The 14,088-nt window shown below is 44.6% G+C and overlaps 1 protein-coding gene across 2 annotated transcripts in view; it reads left to right on the top strand.

Moving 5' to 3' along the window:
- Window positions 1–5,912: 5,912 nt before the first annotated feature.
- MLXIPL (MLX interacting protein like) overlaps window positions 5,913–14,088 on the top strand; it is a 53,636-nt gene continuing 45,460 nt past the window's right edge. Inside the window, exon 1 of one of the 2 annotated variants that reach the window (XM_026671666.2) lies at window positions 5,913–6,852. In XM_026671666.2, coding sequence (XP_026527451.2) covers window positions 6,464–6,852 — 389 coding nt within the window. In that variant the 5' untranslated portion in view covers window positions 5,913–6,463. The remainder of the gene's footprint in view (window positions 6,853–14,088) is intronic. The other variant, XM_026671665.2, reaches the window with a different exon arrangement.

Below are 14,088 nucleotides of genomic sequence, written 5' to 3'. Positions count from 1 at the left end.
CGCTGTCGGTCTGAAAGGCAGGAATGCAGGGTTCGAAGTCGTCTCGACTCAGCGGTGCTGGATCTTTCGAGGAAAGTTGAAATTCACGCTCGCGAATAGTGACAGTAGCTCTTAAAGTGACATTCAGCTCGGTAGTGACTTCGGCTCTTTTTGTAGTGACTTCGCTCAGCAATTCTTTGCCCGGTTGCCTCTTATAGGTATCCCATCCTCGTCGCCAGTGTTGTGGAGCGGCGGAATAACTTGAGGCAAACACGGAGCGAACTTCAGCTTTTACTTTATTGTAGCAATAAAGGGTTGCCGCAGCTGCCGCGCTAACAAGGTAGCCAGCCGGCAGACAACAGCTGATGCCGTTTGACAGCTCCCTTTTATAGCCGGCTGTCAAACGGCATCAGCCAATAGGAACGCTCCGTGTTCCCGCTGGAAACACGGACCGGAGTGAAGACTTCAGCTCAGTCTTTTCCGAATGCCACAATTATAAGGTTCCAAATAAGCGTAATACATAAAATTATCCATAGCAATGTCCTACCAGTCAATGACTACTTCAGCTTCAACAACAATACATGAGCACACAATAGTTACAAACTCAAAGTAAACCACACCAAACTCAATTGCAGGAAATACAACTTCAGCAACAGAGTGGTCAATGCCTGGAATGCACTACCTGACTCTGTGGTTTCTTCCCCAAACCCCAAAAACTTTAACCTTAAGACTGTCTACTGTTGACCTCACTCCATTCCGAAGAGGTCTGTAAAGGGCATGCATAAGCACACCAATGTGCCTACTGTCCCTGTCCTTATGTTCCCTTTTATTCATATCCATTTCATGTATTAATAATCATGTTTATACTTATATTTGTTACCTAATAAATGCTCGACAAACAACTAAAATAAATAAATAATTTTTTTTAAAAAAGAAGGGCAATTAATTTGTATCTTGGCAGTGGGAGTCCTGAATGGTTTGTTGGGCCACTACTGGAGATGGATGCAGGTTTAGTTTGATAGATATCACTGGGGGAGGTCATCTGTCCATTTGGAGCGAGGTATCAATATGTTGATGACATCCAGGGTGGGCTGCTGGGGATTTGGAGGGATTCGGGAGATCCTCTTGCTAAGATTCTGCACAGTTCAGAGAACCCCCAACTCCCACTCCTGGCTGGCCCCGCCCACCCTGCCCCTCCCCTCCCAGAAGTCCCCATGCGGCCCATTTTGGATTCAGGTAAGTGCAGGGAGCGCATGGAGGCTCAGGGAGGGTGAAAAATTGGCCTCCCAGAAGTTCGGGAAGGCCAGAAACAGGCTCGTTTCCTGCTTCCAGAGAGTCTTCGGAGCCCGGGGAGGCCATTTTTACCTCCCGGAGGCTCGAGGAAAGCCTCCAGAGCCCGGGGAGGCAAAAATGTCCCCCACCCCCCACCCTAGTGCAGGAGGCCAACTAGGCCACGCCCACCATGGCCACACCTATCCAGCAACCCAGCAGAGAACCCGTTGCTAAAATTTTTGAAGCCCACCTCTGATGACATCTACTGATATAATGTCTCCTGGGCTGTACTGGAGACTGTAGAAGTCTTGAACCAATACCTGGAGACTATGAGAATGTGGATGGGATGAAGCAAGCTTGTGTCAAATCCTATCTAAATAGAGTTGCCCTTTCTCAATGCATGGCTGGGCAATCCAGTAACACCAGTCTGAACAGTTACTCTGGAAGGGGTCAGGCTCCCCATGAAGGAGGTTGTTCTGACTCCTTGTCTTTCTTGAATCTCAGCTCCGGTTAAAACAAGTAAGCGCTGTGGCCAGAGGGGAACGTTCCTCAACTTCAGCTTATAACATACTCTGACTCTAACTCATGCTTTGATCACCATCTCATTAGGTTACTATAACACATTGTTTGTGGAGCTTCCTTTGGAGATGACCCAGAAGCTATAGTTGGTAGAGAATGTGGTGGCTAGACTATTGATAGGGGTATCTTGCCGGAAAAAATAACACCAGTTCTGAAGTCACTGCATTGATTACCAGCATGCTTCCATGCCTAACTTAAAATGAAGGTTATTATCTTGAAAGCTCTATACCTAGAGCTTCAGTTGGTCTCCCCTTTGTCAAGACATTTCCATGTTGGGGGACAACTGCAACCCTTTAATTTTTGCTTGCTGTGGAGCAAAAATTAGAGGAGGAAAAGCTTTAGAGATTAAGAACCACTTTGTAATCCACTCTTTTAGGAAGGTGGCTCCTTCTCCTACGCAGGCTTTGGCGGTGCCAGTTGGACTACTTCAGATCTTCTGCTGTCCCCAGTGGTTGAGTTGTCAATTGTCCAAAATAAAACCTGATATTTGTTTCCACTAGTGCAGACAATGTCTTTTTGGCAATAGTGAAAACAGCATCACTGACAAGCGGCTGCTCAATTTAGGACACAATAATACCAGGGGTGGGATTCAAGTTTTTTAACAACAGGTTCTGTAGGCGTGACTAGGTGGGCATGGCCATGTGACTGGGTGGGCATGGCTGCTTCTTTTTTGGAGCAGCACCCCCCACTTTTGCAGGAAGCCTCCTGGGGGGTCATTTTTGCTCCCAGAAGGCTTCCCTGGGGCCCAGGAAGGCAAAAAAATGGAGCCGGGGGGGGGGCACACAACACTCCCCCCCTACGCTTTGTTTTTGGGCCTCCTGGGCCTCAGGGAAGCCTCTTGGGCGAAGTAGTAAGACAGCGAGGGGGATCCCGGCACAGCTGATCATCGTCAGGAGGAGAGGGGAAAGAAATACCTTAAGGAATGACTGGGCGGTAGAGAATGCAGTCAGCGATGTCGCGCATGCGCGATAAGGACTGACTGGGCGGGGAGGGGAGGGGCGGGCAGAGAGGGGCGGGGCCAGCCAGGGGCACGATTTGCCGGTTCTCCGAACTGTGCAGAATCATAACAACCAGTTCTATAGAACTGATCGAACCGGGAGAATCCCACCCCTGAATCATACCAAATTCAGTCAGTTGAACAGGTCAATAAGCAAAAAAGCTTCAAAGGCAGATGTAGACTGTGCATTTATACACTAGGTTTTGATTTTCTATTTGTTTCCTATAAGGCAGGGGTCCCCAACCGCCGGTCAGCGGACTGGTACCGGTCCGTGGAACAAGTCTTACCGGGCCGCTGGTTGCTGGGCGCCGCCATCTTTTTGATAAAAAGTGCTTCCGTGAGCTTTTCCGGTAGAAAGCTCACCGGAAGCACTTTTTCGCCAAAAAGATGGCGGCGCTTGGCTTCGGTGAGCTTTTCCGGTAGAAAGCCATTTCTACCCGAAAAAGCTCACCGAAGCGTATGCCGCATCTTTTTGACGGTGCTTCCGTGAGGTCACCGGAAGCACTTTTTCGCCAAAAAGATGGCGGCGCCCAGTTGATGCCGGTACCGGGCACGGTGCCCAGCTGATGCCGGTACCGGGCCGCGTGTAAAAAGGTTGGGGATCACTGCTATAAGGAACCCTTGATTTATGAACCCTGTCCCAACTTCAGTGTCTTATTGTCCAGCTATTTTAGGGTTCTCAGAGAACATAGGCATGTGCATAGTGCTACTAAAATTTCAGTTTATCTCCCCTTGAAAAAGTAGTTCTCAAGTTACAAGCAGTCCTTGACTTACAACAATTTGTTTAGCAAGCGTTCAAAGTTATGACGCTGCTGAAAAAAGTGGGAGCTTGGCAACTGGCATGTCTTTACAAACTGTCCCAGGGTCACATGATCACTATTTGTGATTTTCCCTGTTTGCTTCTGACAAGCAAGGACAATGGGGGAAAATCAGAGGTGGACTGCTACTGGTTTGCACCAGTTCTAGTGAACCGCTAGTTAAGATTAGGCTCAGTTCGGCAAACCAGCAAATCCCACCACTGGCTGGCCCTGCCGCAGACCATGTTTTTTGGGCCATTTCAGGCAGGGGTGGGATTCTACCAGTTCGCACCTATTTGCTAGAACCAGTTGCTAACATTCTAAGCAGTTCGGAGAACCGGTTGTTAGAAGAAATTACTGGCTTAATCCTGTAAGGAAGGCAGGAAGGAAACATTCTGGTGTTGCTTATAGAAACTGCCTCTCCGTTAACCCTTATTACATTCTTGGCAGGACTAGACTTCCTGTCTCAGGAACATCTCTGGAGTTTTTTTCCCCTCCTTTGCTGGTACTTTGCTTGTGTGGAGTGACCATTCAAAGTTACAATGGCACTGAAGACAGTGACTTATGACCATTTTTCACACTTACGACTGTTGCAGCATCCCCACAGTCATGAGAGGCCAGGCGAGGAGATGCGTGTCTCGATATTGAGTTGGCCACGCCCAGCCAATAACATGCCCACCAAGCCATGCCCACCAACTAATCCACGCCCACAGAACCGGTTGTTAAAAAATTTGAACCCCACCCCTGATTTCAGGGCTAAAAACGGTCTGAAAAAAAGCCAGGAAAAAAAGCCGGGAAAAAAACTCCCAAAACATCCCAGAAAATGCCCCCCAAATGCCCTGTTTTCAGGCCATTTTTTCAGGTTGTTTTTCAAGCCAAAACTGTCTTAAAAACAGACCAAAACCAGGCTGAAAAAGGGGCAGGTCAGGGTCAGCCAGTGGTGGGATTAACCCCATCCGGCTGAATCCTACCTCTGCCTTTGAGGCAAGTGATCAGGAGGCGGTGCTGGGTGTGATGAATGACGTCATGTACCCAGTCACATGACCAACCAGCCATGCCTACCCAGCCAGAGAACCGGTTGTTAAAAAAAATTGCAGCACACCACTGGGAACGATGGATTCACTTGATGACCATGGCGACTCACGCAATGAGTATGACAAAAAAGGTCATAAAATTGGGCATGACTCAATTAATGACCATCTTACTTAGTGACAGGTGTTCATGTCCCAATTGTGATTGTCAATCAAGAACTGCCTGTATTGAGATGGATCACTGTGGCTCCCACAACTATTCAATTGCTTAACCCAGGGGTGTCAAACTCAAGGCCTGGGGCCTGGATCCAGTCCGTGGGGTGCTTAGATCTGGCCCATGGGGCTGCCTTGGAAACAGCAAAGGACTGGCCCACAGTGCCTCTGTCAACAAAAATAGAGCTCGAAAGGGCCACAGACAGCCTTCCCGAGCTCCATTTTCACTGGCAGAGGGTTGCAGGAGGCCATTACAGCTGAAAATGGAGCATGGTAGGGCCACAGACAGCCCTCCCAAGCTCCATTTTTGCTGGTGGAGGATTGCAGGAAGCTGTAGCAGCCAAAAACGGAGCTTGGGGCCCATTTTCACTGGCAGAGTGCTCAGGTCACCTGAGGCACCCCCAACACGAGTGACGTCGAACTGACCATGCTCATCCTGGCCACACACACCCCAGCCCCCCAGGGTAAACACAACCCTGATGTGGCCCTCAATGAAATCGAATTTGACACCCCTGGCTTAACCTGATTACAAACCCAGCAGTTATCTTCACACAATATGATCCTTTGGCGAGTGTTACTCTAAAGTTAATTTTTTGTTGCTTGCCATATTGTACAAATTCAGCCAATTTTATTTAGGGTCTACTATAGTATGCAAACACAGAAAATAGGTGAAGTCAGCCATCAAGTTAGGCGTGTTGTGCGAACATAGCCAAAACGACCCGGACCATGTGTCGTCCGTCTATGATTTTGTTCCACATTTCTCATGTGAGTATCCTGCACACCATATGGCCCTCCCCCATCTTGGCAAAGGCTGGAAAGAACCCTGCTGCCTTTGTGTTGTTGCTGTTTTTCTAGGGTCCAGGAACATAGCTTTTTATGTTGATTCATACTGTGCTGCACATAGGTTGCTATGATTTTACTTATTTTTGTCTCTTAATCTGTGTTTGCTTGCTGGGAATGCTGGGGGGAGAATGCATTAGTACTGGGTAAACACAGCATACAACTCCCTTTTCCTGCACATGCTCCCAGCAGTTCTTAGCCAATGCAAACAAAGTCTGTTTTGCCAACTCATTGACAGCTCCACTTGGTGGTGGGATTATGTGCGTATGTCTATAAGTCAGTTTAGGGGTGTTTCTAACATCATCGACAATATGAGACAAGTATAATTGCCAGTCCAATTCAGATTAAATTGCCAACTGATTGGGAAAAAAAACATGTTGAGTCCTTTGGCCTTTAACAGCCATTTCACCTGCAGAAATCAGCAAGCGAATCTTCTTTTCATAGCAGAAAAGTCAGCATTATGGCCCCACTAATGATAGAAGATTAGATTGCTATTAAAGGCATAAGCACCGGATCAAAAGTTAGCCAGCTTATCTGGAACTGTTTTATGTTGCCTCTGGCTATCCAAATGCACCCTTGTACTGGCAAACAAGGTGTTAATTTTTCGCAGCAACTCTTTGTGTCCACCCATCTAGGAGGCAGAACCAGGTTGATGTATAAAGACTGCTATTGGAGTCAGAGCCCTAGTGGGTGCCAGGTGAGGTTCTGGCCATGATGTTCTTACCTTAAGTGTTAATTGAGCAGGGCATTTATGTATGTGGAACTGGCTGCCTCTGCAAGAAGATCCTGGTGTTGGCTTTGACAGCTGGGCTGGAGGCAGCTTCCCAGTGAATACCATTTCCTTCACCATGGCTGTCATTCAGCCTGGACGATCTGGGCCTTATATGGAACTGCAGATGGGGTCAAGGCCTGACTCGGATTTTGATTCGGATTCTGACAGCCCAGCCTTCAACAGCACCAAACCTGGCTCTGGTTATCCTGCCTGCTCCCAAGTGATCCACAGTGGTCATTTCATGGTGTCATGTCCGCACAGCGACTTGGTGCCCCGTCGGCGCCATCACCAGGCGGTGCCAGAAGTCCCTGATCCTCCAAGCATTGATCTCACTCTCACCCGCCTGTTTGAGTGCATGAGCCTGGCTTACAGGTGAGTCTGGGAGAGCCTCCTGCCTCCAGCCATGTTCAATTCTTTTGAAAGGTGGCTTTGAGAGATGACAGGTCTGCAGTCTTTTCTCAGGGATCCCAGAGGTTCTGTTAAAGGGCAGGGACCTTTTGATCCAAGAGGGGTACAATCTCGGAAAGGCAACACAGAGGATTTGTTGTAGGGGAGACAGGATTGGATTAATCCCAGAATTAAGGTTTTAGTAGTTGAGAGTCCACTATGAGAACTGGCATCTCATAGTGGAGACAAGAATGTGAACCTCATGGATTTCTTCTGCCAATTTCTTTTTCTTTCTTTCTTTCTTTCTTTCTTTCTTTCTTTCTTTCTTTCTTTCTTTCTTTCTTTCTTTCTTTCTTTCTTTCTTTCTTTCTTTCTTTCTTTCTTTCTTTCTTTCTTTCTTTCTTTCTTTCTTTCTTTCAGCAGAAACATTAGGCTGTCAGCAATTATGAGTCCCAAAATTCATCCTGTGTTTGCAGAATTGCAGTCTTACAAAAATGTAAATCTGTTGGGGGACAACATTTAACGAGCTGCAGGGAGTGCAAAACACACAGCCCTTCCTCTCAATCCTAGGGAAGAAGGAAAAAGAAAGTGTGTTGCTATTGATGGAAACTCATGGGGACCTGCTTCTGCCTTTTGCAAAAAGGATTTTGACGTTTTTTCCCCTCATAGCAAGACTATCCTTTTTCTTCTTCCCTACGAGGGAAGAGGAACAGCTATGTGCATGAGAGGTCTTTTAATCAAATGGAAATACATCATCAGCTATCTTTTCTTTCAGCCAAGTTCCAGCAATTTCCCAGAAAACTTTTATGGTGAAATTACCCTGCTTCCTTAGTGACATTTTAATAGAAGTCCAGATTTTGCAATTCATTTGAATCCCTCCAGTATATTACAAGCCCTTTCACCTCCTTTTTAATCCAGGAAAGGATAACATTTTTTTTTACATTGCAGACCTGTTCTGCTGATTGCTGGCTATCGGCAGTTCGAGTCTCACTGGCTCAGGGTTGACTCAGCCTTCCATCCTTCTGAGGTCGGTAAAATGAGGAGCCAGATTGTTGGGGACAATATGCTGACTCTGTAAACTGCTTAGAAAGGGCTGGGAAACCCTGTGAAGCGCTATATAAGTCTAATATATCATTATCTATCATTATTTACTACAAGTATTAAAAGCTGTTTGGTTGGAAGCTTCCCCCCTCCCCCCAGTATATACTGGTAAGTACAGTCTTGTTGGAGCAGGCCAGCAATTTGTTTCTCAGGAGCCAACCAGAGGCCTCTTTTAAAGCCAGCCAGGTTAAAGGCCATCACTACATCTGTGGAAATGAATTCCTCACATTAATTTTGTGGTATGTGTTCTCTTTCATTTCTTCAAATTCTCCATCCAGTCAGCTTCGTTGGATGATTTCTATGTCTAGTGTCTGAAACGAGGGACAAAAAAAAATATCCCCAAATATCTTATCTATGCCATAGATTAATTTATACCTTTCAATCAGGTTCTCCATTCTGTCTAATTTATTTCTAGGTGGTAGGAAGTGCCATATCCTCTTCCTCTAAGGTAGAGTTTGGGGCCCCAGCTAATTCTTTGTGCTTTCCCTCTCTATCTTGCTCTCTCTTTTCAACTCATGTATGTGAACCTCACCATTGCAGTTAATAGACCTGTGATGGTGAACCTATGGCACGTTTGCCACAGGTGGCATATAGAGCCATTTGTACTGGCATTACCTCACTGCGCATGCGCGCGCCTCACAGGTGATTTTTGGCTGGTTTGAGGCCTTTTTCAGCCTCCCAGAGGCTTGAAGGCCTCAAACCAACCGAAAATCAGCTGTGAGGCGCAGTGCAGGTAAGGGAGTGGGGGCAGGGTGGGTGGGGAGGGATTGTGCGCGGATACACAAGGGGCGGGGGGGCACGCATTGCCTTCTGGGTGCTGGCACATGAGCGCACGCGCACCAGCACCCACAATTTTTGGCACAGGAGCCCAAAAAGTTTAGCTACCGCTGTAATAGGCCATAGTTTAGTATATCGTGTTGCCAACCATTTGTGGTTTGGTTTAGGCCAATTTGTGATCCTCTTTCTTTGAAAGAGACATTTTCATTCACTTGCCAAAAAATTATGGCTTTGAGTATTGCTGTTCAACCTGCAAAAGTCTGCTTGTGTCTTTTGTTTTGTTTTGTTTTTTTTTGATGGAGAAGACCAGAAAAATAGCACTTATTTTGTAGTAGACCCTTCTCATCCACCCACTGGCAGTTTGCGACAGCCTTAGTTGTGGGGTACTGCAGCAAAGACCTGCTTAAATGAGGCCATTTTCCCAGCTTCCAGAGGCTGTTGACTTCTGGACATGCTGTTCTCAAGCCTTGTTTGCTTTGATCCATGGGGCGGCCCCAGCTCAGGCAAATCCGGAGGTGGAAACACTGTAAGGACACCCCCTCCCCACCTGACACACACCTATGATCTCACTGTGCCTAAGCACAATTCTTCCTGCTTTATATAGACTGTGCTCTCCGCTACTCCCACCCCTTTAAAGAAATGTCATGACAAGAATGAATATGGAGAAAAATGACTCATTTTCCATTCATACTGTAGAATTTGGGATCAGCTAGTTAAACTGACGGGATGCACTCTTCATATAGATGTCCTGGATAGATGCCATGAGGTTAGAGCCTATATTAGATGTCATGAGGTTAGAGACAATTCTTCCTTGAGAGAGGAGATTGTTCCAGCCCTCTTAATTTGGTATTGGTTTACTCCCCACTTGGGAAGCCATCACTAGATCCTATTAAACTGGACAATTTTTATCTAGTTGCTATGCTGTATGCTGCCTAGAGTTACACTTTTGTGAGATGGGAGATAACTACCGTAAATAAATAAATAAATAAATAAATAAATAAATAAATAAATAAATAAATGCATGCATACATACAATTAGCTTACACAGGTAGTCCTCAACTTAGGACCAATCACTTAATGACCATTCAAAGTTACAATGGACCTCCCCAGAGTGAGTTACTACCCTTTTTTGGAGTTATGATAGCTGCACAACCTCATATGATCCCATTTTGGGTGCTTATCAACTGGGTCATCTTTATACTGTTTGAAGTGTCTTGCAGTCACATAACCACAATTTGCTATGATTTTTTCTGGTTTCTGGTATATATTTCCAGTTTCCAGCAAAAACGCTGACTGGGGGAATTGATTCCCTTAATGACCACAATATTCGCTTAATGACTACTGTAAAACCAGTTATAATGTCAAATCTGATTACATGATGCCTCGGCTTACAAATACAACAACTTACAACCATAACTCCAGGGTACGTTATGGTCATATGTCAAGGATACCTAGAGTAATTGTAGTCCTAAGAGTAACTTTGTGTAGTTTGCTTAACAACCATGGTGTTCATTTAACAGTTACCCCCAAAAGGGCAACTTGAAATTGGGTCAGTCTCATGGGTGACCCATTTTACAAATATCACAGCTTATGATTATAATATCCATTACAGTTATAAATCAAGGATTACCTGTAATGTAACCTTACAATAAAAATAGAGCTAGTACTCTTGAATATGGTGGGAGTTCCATTATGACATCGCTGAGGCATGCTGTTTCTTCAGTATGGTTATGTAAAAATAACTTTGCAATTAAATCTGCTCCTATACCTGTGTATTTCTTTTTCCCCATCCTGTTTGCTTATCTTTTCTGTGTCATTTTTCTTCCTGCAATCCTTTATTTGATGGCAGTGTCGATACATTCCTGAAAGTATTCCGAGCACCTAGAAGCCAAGAGGAACATACGTGCCAAATTTCAAGTTACAGATAATACAGATAATCAGAGTTGGAAGGGACCTTATAGGTCATCTAGTCCAACCCCCTGCCCAAGTGGGAGACCCTACACCATTTCTGACAAATGGCGGTACAATCTCTTCTTGAAGGTCTCAAGTGATGGCGCTCCCACAACTTCCTAGGGCAAGCTGTTCCATGGGTTGATTGTTCTCACTGTCAGAAAGTTTCTCCTTATTTCCAGGTTAAATCTCTCCTTGTTCAGTTTCCATCCATTATTCTTTGTCTGACCTACAGCAATTTAGAAAAAGTTTGTAGGCTTTATGGTTCTGGAGATTTTGTGAGGATGCATGAGTGGTATTTCGCTTTTATATAGATAGATAAAAACAATTTTTACTTGTCTGTCCCGATGAGCATTATTTCAATATACGTTGAAATTGGACAACCATTTGTCTGAAATGGCATGGTTTCCTCTTTGAGCAAAGGATAGGACTAGAAGACCTTCGGGGTCCCTTCCAACTCTATTATTCTGGTATCTACTGCACATGTCCACTTAATTGTCATGCCATCCGCATTTAAGTAGTTTGCTAATCAAAATGTAATGTGACTTTCTGTCAAGTGCTTTTTTGAATCAAGATATCTTATACCACATTGCGTAAGGTATAGCTGTAGCATTCTCACAATTTACTAAGAAAATTGCCCAACAAAAATATGAGATAAGGTTAGTTTGGCACGATTTGTTCTCAGAATGTTTGCAGGTCAGGCTCTTGATAATTTGTTTGAGAATCTGCCCAGATATCTATGTCAGGCTAACTAGCTGGTTGGCCTTCTTTTTTCTCTTTTGAAGATAGAGATACTCTTCACCCAATCCTGTTTTACAAAACTACTCAAAAATAATATAAATAAAATATGAAGGTTCAGATAGACACTATTAGCGTGTTCTTTCAAAGCCTCAGTATGCAATCCATCTGACTCTGGAGAACTGAACCAAATAAATATTTCCTGACTATATTTCTATCTGTCTTGAAATTCAATCCTGCTCCTTCATTGTGCTTTTGACAGTTTTCTGGTAGAACATATCCTTTTTGTTTGCTTGGTTTTTTGAAAGGAAATTGTAATTGTTCATTTATGAACTCCCACTTGCCTTGGGCTCCTTTTCCATTCCTTCAGATTATGAAACCCTGCTTATCACTGCTCTGTTTATTCAAATCTGTAGCTCTTTAAATCTGTAGGGATAATAAGCATCATATAAACCTTTAATAGGGTGTGGTTATTTTTATTCTGTAATTGTAATCAGTCTCCCCTAATTATCCTGGCAAAAGATCATGGAGGAGACAAAGCAGAGGTGGTATTCAGCAGGTTCTGACCAGTTCTGGAGAACCGGTAGGGGAAATTTTAAGTAGTTCGGAGAACCGGCAAATACCACCTCTGACTGGCCCCGCCCCCATCTATTCTCTGCCTCCCAAGTCCCAGCTGATTGGCTGGGTCTTCTTTTGTTGCCCTGCACAGGAGAAGGGAGCTGGAAAGCAGGTTAGTGGGGTGGGGAGGGAATGGGATTTTGCACTAACTTTCCCCCAGGAGTGGGGAGGGAATGGAGATTTTACAGTATCCTTCCTCTGCCACGCCCACCAAGCCACGCCACGGCCACCAAGCCATGCCCACAGAACTGAACTACTCAAAATTTCTGCTGCCAGTTCTCCAGAACTGGTTAGAACCTGCTGAATACCACCTCTGGATGTGCGTGACAATTTCACTCTGGACCAAACAATCCCACCTCTTTATTTTTTGAGTCTTAGAGACCCAGTGCATATGCAGGAGTAAGATGATTTTCTGCCTAATTTTGACTGGAGGACAGAGAAGCCTTAATTCAAGAAATATGAAAAGAAGCTGATGTATGCTTGGAAGAAGATCACTCTCACTAGCTGTCATACATGAGTCATCTTTGGCCAGCAGCCCTGTATCTAGACAGTCTGTCATTTGGGAATGTTTTCCTTTTGATTTTTACAATCTAACATTTAGATATGAGTGGCCTTATCCAAGCGATTGATAGGGCAAGTTATTATGTGTCTTCCGCTCTCTTAGAGAAGAACAGAACAAAGTTCATTCTGATAAGCCTGGTGCTGTAGGAAAATGGCTTCTCTTTCCTTTGCCTTCCTATCATTTCACTTGAGTTGCAGTCCTTGGCCTTCTCTCCATTCTTCCAAAGTTCTGGCTAACTTTGACAATAAGAAATTCACCCAGAGTAAGATTTCATAACCTTCCGAACATGTGATAACTGCTTTCCCCTTATTTATAGAGCAATCAGAGCAATAAGCTAGATGTAATTAGACATTGCTCTAAGGCAGGGGTCCCCAAACTTGGCATCTGTCAGGGCTCCGGCAGTTACCCCCATTTAAATCATGAGTCTCTAGCCGAACTTCCAAAACTTAAAGAAGATTTATTAGGTGTAAACATGCTGGCGCTGCTTGGGTGTAGCCGACTCTGAGACACATCATTCATTGTCACCCTTGACCCTGGTTTTCCCTATCCCCTGGGTGTATCATAATTCATATTCTCCAATGGGACACATCCATAGCCAAGAGTCATCAATCACACTCTCCAGTTAGAATTTTGCATGGCAGAAACTTCAGTCACCTAGAAACTATCTTTGAAAACATTTATTGAATGCAAGCTTCCCACTGCTCCCTCCTCCCTTTCTGTTGGCAACTTTAAAAAGACCATATAAATATTTTATGAGTTGACAGCAACTTTAAGACTTTTGTGGACTTCAACTCCCAGAATTCCTCAGCCAGCTATGCTTAAAGTTGCCAAGTTTGGAGACCTCTGCTCTGAGGTTTAAGGAGATGGGGAGAAGGTAGAAGAGGAAGACAGGATTCAGGATTCCTGTCTCATGAATATAAGTCAGAATAGATTTCCATGGAACTCTCTTAAATGCTCAGTTCTTGAAGAGGTTGTTCCTCCAAACAGCCTCTTTCAATCTGGCACCATTCATACACAGGCAGTCCTTGACTTATGATCACAATTGAACCCAAAATTTCTGTTCTTAAGTGAGTTTTGCCTCATTTTATGACCTATCTTGCCACAATTGTTAAGTGAATCATTGCAGTTGATAAGTTAATAACCCAGTTGTTAAGTGAATCTGGCTTCCCCTTTGACTTTGCTTGTCAAAAGTTCTCAAAAGGGGTCACATGCCTTGGGACACAGCAGTGATCATAAATATGAACCAATTGTCAAGCATCCAAAATTTGATCACATAATCATGGGGATGCTGCAAAGGTCATAACTGTGAAAAATGGTCATTTTCACCAAGTTGTACAAGTTCCACACACTGATCTAATTCTAAATTCATGGGGAGAATGGAGAATGCAACATTACGTTCTCCATTGCAATCTCCTATTCCATGTAAGAAAATGGCTGGGTTTGCAGAACAGGCTAAAATATACTGCGGTTGGTTT

The sequence above is a fragment of the Notechis scutatus genome, chromosome 1, assembly GCF_049901735.1.
Source record: "Notechis scutatus isolate UNSWTSFEM ecotype Mainland chromosome 1, rNotScu1.2, whole genome shotgun sequence".
NCBI lineage: Eukaryota > Metazoa > Chordata > Lepidosauria > Squamata > Elapidae > Notechis > Notechis scutatus.
This window is presented reverse-complemented; position numbering and strand designations above follow the sequence as displayed.